The following is a 6,643-nucleotide window of genomic DNA, read 5'->3' on the forward strand; positions in this document are numbered from 1 at the left end:
AATAAAAAATAAAATAAAGAAGAGAGAATCAGTGAAGAAAATAAAACAAATGATTCTGAAAAGGGAATAAATTAATAAGACCATACCTGCGATGTGTTGTTTACATCGTGTTCCACAGAGCCTGCAGCTTCTCTCTCCATTCCAGTGCCCCCTGCAATCCCACTAGAGCACCTATCTGCATTTTTGGCTTCACATAGTTACTTTCCATTAGTTATGGCATTTGACCAAAGCCTTCTGGTATAAAACACATTTGAGATCCATTTCCTAGAAAAGGGAGAAGGGAAGGAAATGAAGAAGGTAGTATGGCCTACCTTAAAAAAAAAAAAGAAAACATGTAAAAATTGCTATCATTTGTCTCCCCTGAATATTGTCTGAACAATTGTCACATATACATATTATGATATTATACATATATATGGAGATAGAGAAAGGGGATGTGTTAGAGAAGAAAGGGAAGGAAGGGGGTGAAATTCACCAGTGATGGTTTGTCTTTGCCATCAAAATACTCAATTAAATCATATGTAAAGAATCAGATGAGGACCTGGGAGCTTGAAGAAAGAATCCTGAAACCATTGTGGGGAAGTTGTCAGGGAATCAGTGTGACCTGAATACAGGGGGAAAAAAATCACCTTGTTCCTTCACTGCCTTGTCTAGTTCTTTCTTTGTCTAAACATAATGATTTTTAAATGAGGTCCCCCTAACCAGTAGGATTAGAATCACCCAGAAATGTGTTAGACATGTGAATTATTTGGCCTTTTCCAGGATCTACTGAATTAGAAACTCTCAGGGTAGACCAGCAATCTGAGCTTTAACAAGCCCTCCATATGGTTCTGAAGGATCCTAAAATTAGAGACTCATTGGTCTAAAATACTGACTCTACTTTCTGACTGGATATTTTCCCACACTATAACTTTAGTTGTAAACATCTACAGAGTATGGGCTGCTTCCTTTGTCCTTTGTCTTCCTCTGCATCCCCAGTGCAGGGATCCTCATAGAGCTGAGCTGGCCTTTGGTAAGCACATTCCCTCTGGGCCACTAGTAGGCATCTCCCACAAGGTTGAGTGCGCTGGGAGTTGGAAGTGCTTGTTTTCAACTAGAAAATGGAGAGCCCCAATCAAAGCACCACTCAGGAGTTCATCTTCTCCGCCTTCCCTTGTTCCTGGGGAAGCTCCGTCTCCTGTTTTGTTCCCCTGCTCTTCATTTACACTTTCATTGTCTTCGGCAACCTGGTCATCATCACAGTGGTCCAGCTGAACGCTCACCTCCACACGCCCATGTACTTCTTCATCAGCGCCCTTTCTTTCCTGGAAATCTGGTACACCACAGCGACCATCCCAAAGATGCTTGCCAGCCTGCTGAGTGAGAGGAAGAGCATTTCCTTAAATGGTTGTCTCCTGCAGATGTACTTCTTCCATTCCACTGGCATCAGTGAGGTTTGTCTGTTGACAGCAATGGCCTTTGACCGCTACCTGGCCATCTGCAGCCCTCTTCATTATCCCACTACCATGACCCCCAGGCTGTGTGCCCAACTGACTTTAAGTTGCTGTGTTTGTGGCTTTATCACACCTCTCCCTGAGATTGCCTGGATCTCCACACTGCCATTTTGTGGCTCTAATCATCTTGAGCACATCTTCTGTGACTTCCTCCCCGTGCTACGCTTGGCCTGCACAGACACACAAGCCATCGTCATGATTCAGGTAGTGGATATTGTCCATGCGGTGGAGATTATTACAGCTATAATGCTCATTTTCATGTCCTATGTTGGTATTGTGGCTGTAATTCTACATATTAGGTCAGCTGAAGGCCGACGCAAGGCGTTTTCCACGTGCGTCTCCCACCTCACTGTTTTTTTGCTTTTTTTTGGCAATGTGGCCCTCATGTACCTACGCTTCTCTGCCACCTACTCCTTATTCTGGGATACAGTCATTGCTCTGGCCTTTGCAGTTTTGTCTCCCTTCTTCAACCCCATCATTTATAGCCTGAGGAACAAAGAGATAAAGGAAGCGATAAAAAAACACTGGGGTCAAGCTAAAATCTTTTTTTATAAGACCAAGGACCTCAAGTAAGATCTAATTATTGGAAGTCTACACAGGTGTTGGTGACTTTTCATTCTCAACTCTCTGTGATCTGCCTTTCCCCATTATCCTTTTACTCAAACTGGTCTTCCAGAGGTCACCAAGAAACAAAATTCACTAATAACTGCATTCAATAGTTTCTTTTACTCTTTATCCAATTTGACATATTGTTGGATCTGACTTTGTTAATTCAGCTTTCTGCCATTCAGTGTAGTCAATATAAATTCATTCTGTGGAAATGATCTGGGTCAACTTTTAATTTTAATAATGTCAAAGTATTTGTAAGATATAGTGAAAAATCATCTTTAAGATTCTGTTCTCTCCTTGGTACTACCAATGGATATAGTTAAAAATAATGCTATCCCTAAATTGAGTGTTCATTATTGATAAATAGCTGTATAGACCTATTTCAGCAGGTTCTCTTATGACTCACCTGCTCTGTTTGCACCTTAGCAGTGCTATGCAACTGGAATTCCATGTCTGGGTCAGTAACGAGCCAAGGCCATCTTTGTGTGCTTGCAACCATCAGTGATGTGTGAAATGAGTGGAGGCCACTGGGCTCAAGACCGAATCAACCTCATTAATTTGTTGACCATAAGAAACTAGGAGAATGGCTGGGAAAATTGTAAAATTTTGTAAAATTGACAGGGGAGGAAACCTAACAAAGTAGTTGGCTACAATTGTGAGGTGGTTAAAAACTATGGCAAAGATTCTTAGGCCAAGAAGATCATTGAATAATACTGCAATGCAAAAAACAAAATTTAAAACTTGGCCTTAAAAAAAAAGTAAAGCAATATAACTTCATTAATTAATCAGTATTTTTTTCATAATTAAAAAAAAACCTCCTCTTTGTTGTTCTCAATGTAATTAAGCATATTGTGTGAATTAAGCAACAACATCAATAAATCCTCCTCGGATGAGTAAACCAATATGGCCATGCTGTGTTCTGAATGTTCCAGTCAGCTGGTCAACAGTATTGAATGATTCTACTCTTTTTGATCTCTTTTGAGGGTTAACTGTACTTTCCCAAGTACAACATTGTTAGAGAACTGATATGTAAAAGTCTCCAGCAGGGGAAAGGGTTACATAGTTTTCTTGCCTGTTCTCTCCACTTTTTGTATTATTTAATCCTTGCCTAGATATTATCAGTGTCCCTAAAACTTGATATGGCTAAAACTCTCTCTTGCTTCAAGCTGCTCTCCCAACTGAGGCTGAGCTATTTCGCAAAACTTAGATCTGATCACTTTATTACTTTGCTTGAAAGCCTATGATTAAACCCACTCTACTCTAGATTGTCAATGAAATTTTACTAGGTAACCTCTGTGTGTGTGTGTGTGTGTGTGTGTGTGTGTATGTGTTAAACAAAGAAAATTCCAAACTGAGGGAAAAACAAAAGCATAGGAAACAGAAAAAGAAAGCTCATGGTGTGTTGACATTCATGCATTATTTCATAACAATGCCCTTCGTAAATTCACAGGATTAAGGAAATGTGTGGCTTCTGACTTGGTGAGCACAAGAGCACCTAATTCATTCTTCTTAATTTTAGATATATTTCTTTTATCAACAACTTTGCTGCATTTATTAATCATAGTTTTCCTTCTAATAATAAAACAACATTTTTATGTTCACAGTGGCAATTATATTTATTAATAATAGCAAAAATACAATTTTCTACTTATTGGGCATGCGCTATATAATGAGACATTGTAATAAATGTCTCCAGTATATATATATTACTTGATAACAATCCTAAGCAATAGGTATTATTATCATTCTTATTATATAAGTGAGAAAACTGTGACTTTTAAGGGTTAAATAGTTTGTCTAAAGACATATCTTTAGTAAGACGTTGTGCTGTGATTTGAACCACATTCTATTTTATTTCAAAAGCCTTGCTCTTCACCGCCATGCTATATTCAGAATATCATGTTGATATTCTTGAGAAAACAGAAGAGGACTCGCTTCTCAGCAGCTACACAGCATAGACCATCCCTGAGGTTCTTGTTAGTGCTATTGAAATAGTTCATCTATTTTTCCAAGAAACTTTTAAAATGTGTCACTACATGCAGAGGAAAAGTGGTAAGTGTTGGAATGATACTGGTACAAGGCACATTCTCTGATGCACAGAGGCTCACAATTTGGGACCAGAGTTTAAGAAATGAAAGAAATTGAAATATTTCTTTTACTTTTCCTGATCTAGGAAGCAACCATTCTATTTGGTCCACATTTTAAAAAATCAGCTTGCATAAGATTAGTGAGGGTCTCCCATTCATGGTAGGATAGAATGAAATACTTTTATTAAAATATGGAGCTGACTTCACATATGTTCTCATTGTATGCCTGATGGAGTTCAGCCATTTAACTTAGTACAAGATTATAAATACCTGTTTATATTCAGGAGGATATGATTAAGGTGGTGGAAAATAAAAAAAAAACAGGATAATAATTCCCAGTAGTTTTGTATTATTAATTGTTGCTGAAAACCTAATGACTTTCATTCTCTTGAGACTAAATTTCTGTCTCTTTACCTCATATACCTTTAGACCAGTGCTTTTTCATTCTTGGAAAAATAGCTACAATAAAATCAAAGATGTTGTCCAAACTGATGAGTGAAAAGAAGTACACAGAATTGGGGAAGGTCATCAAGATGATGTGATGTTGGTTGACCCATGAGCTGGATCTGGGTAATGGGAGGTTCACACCCCCTCCCTGGTCCTTGTAACATGGGTTCTACTTGCCTTTCCCTCCTAAGAGGCTCCTTGTTCCAAGAACCCAACCTTGACATAGTGATGTGCTGCTGACAGCATCTGGCCAGTATACATGACTGAATCCCATTAATGCCTCTAAATAAACTTTTAAGACTCTAGCGAGTGAGAGGATAAGCCCATCCCATGGTTGCCCAAGACAAACCTTGTATGTAAGTTCCCTTTGCTTATTAAACCTGCCACCTACCATCCTGGAGTGGCCTGCCTCTTTGGGGGGCTTTTAATTTGTTTCAGAAAAAGGGAAAAGATGATATAATGGAACCTTCGATGTAGACTTAAAAATGTCTTTTCTTTCAGTGATTGATTTACAAATGTCCTGGTTCAAGTCACCTATATTTGCAATAACAAACTATTCTTCCAGTTTTTTAAAATCATTGTTTTCATGAGAAAATCAAATGTTACTGACATCACTTTGCTTGTAGTATATATATATATATATATATATATATATATGTATGCAGAGGAAAGTGGTAAATGCATATCTATATATATACATATACACATTTATGCATTTTTAAAAAGATTTTATTTATTTATGACAGGCAGAGAGGGAGAGAGAGGCAGAGACACAGGCAGAGGAGGAAGCAGGCTCCATGCAGGGAGCCCGACGTGGGTCCGGGGTCTCCAGGATCCGGCCCCGGGGTGAAGGCCGCGCTAAACCACTGAGCCACCGGGCTGCCCCTATATTTATGCATTTTGAATGAAGCCAACTGTAAGCACAGGAGCCATTAGCATATTCTCATTACATATGTAATGTGAAAAGTGGGCCCTCTGTTTTGTAAACCCCTCGAGAATAGGCATCTTGCTTTGTTCACCTCTATGTTCCCAATGCCTGTTAGAAACTCTTATCCATAGAAATGCTTGATAATGGTTCATTCAAAGAGTAAAGTTTTAGAATAGAGGCAGCCTATGTTTCTTGACAAATTACAATTGATAAAAAAAAAATTAAGCTATAGAAAATACTCAAGCTATTGCTACATTCACCAGAGAATGACAGGGGAGGAGAGATAATGGGCAAAGGCAAGTTATCTGGTCTGTTTGCAGTTGCACATGCAGCAATCTTTAATAGTGAAATGAAGCCATGTCATAGATAATCCACTAAAATTTCTATGACTGGCATATATTTAGATGTTAAATAGAACTTTCATTGATATCATGGGACTCCAGTCCCTTAAATATAAGAACTAAACTTCATAGTTTAATTAAGGCTGTGAAGGAGATAGTATGTTCAGTCCTGGCACTTGGCTCCTACTTTCTTTTATTTTAATGAGAAATAATATGTTTTAGTTGAGCTCTTTTTTCCATGAGTGGGGCCATGTCACCAAACCTGCTATTTTTATAAGGTTTATAAGGACTTGGGTTTATTGCTGTACTCAAAGAAAATTATTAGTGGATGGGAACATCAAGCAATTTTATGTGAGATTTTTAAATGATGCATTGCAAATCATTCTTTAAAAGGTTCAACCTTAGCTTTATGAGGAATTATCTCATAGCAGATCCCTGCCCTTTACATTCTGATTCTCAAAATTAATGATTCAGTATAAAATGTATGACTTATAACTAAGATATAAAGTGAGTCACATAACAATTCTCTGAAAGAGGCAGGTTAGTCATTACCACCCCCATTATATACTTAACAAAATTAAAGCAAATTTCCAATGCTCATCTGGTTATTAAATGGAGGAATGAAGCCTTCAAATTAGATGGTTCAGTCTCAAATCCACTGTACTTACCATTATCCCCAGCTCTCCTCTCTCCTCGATCACATGGTCCATTGTATAAAGCAAATGTCATGGGTCTTGT

At 38.1% G+C, this 6,643-nt stretch overlaps 1 protein-coding gene across 1 annotated transcript; it reads left to right on the forward strand.

The window, feature by feature from the left end:
* Positions 1-1,100: 1,100 nt before the first annotated feature.
* On the forward strand, positions 1,101-2,066 carry OR6K2 (olfactory receptor family 6 subfamily K member 2). Its single transcript, NM_001388896.1, is given in 1 exon segment — positions 1,101-2,066. A coding segment is annotated over 1 exon segment (966 nt).
* The last annotated feature ends 4,577 nt before the right edge of the window (positions 2,067-6,643 follow it).

The sequence above is a fragment of the Canis lupus genome, chromosome 38, assembly GCF_011100685.1.
Source record: "Canis lupus familiaris isolate Mischka breed German Shepherd chromosome 38, alternate assembly UU_Cfam_GSD_1.0, whole genome shotgun sequence".
Classification (NCBI taxonomy): Eukaryota; Metazoa; Chordata; class Mammalia; order Carnivora; family Canidae; genus Canis; species Canis lupus.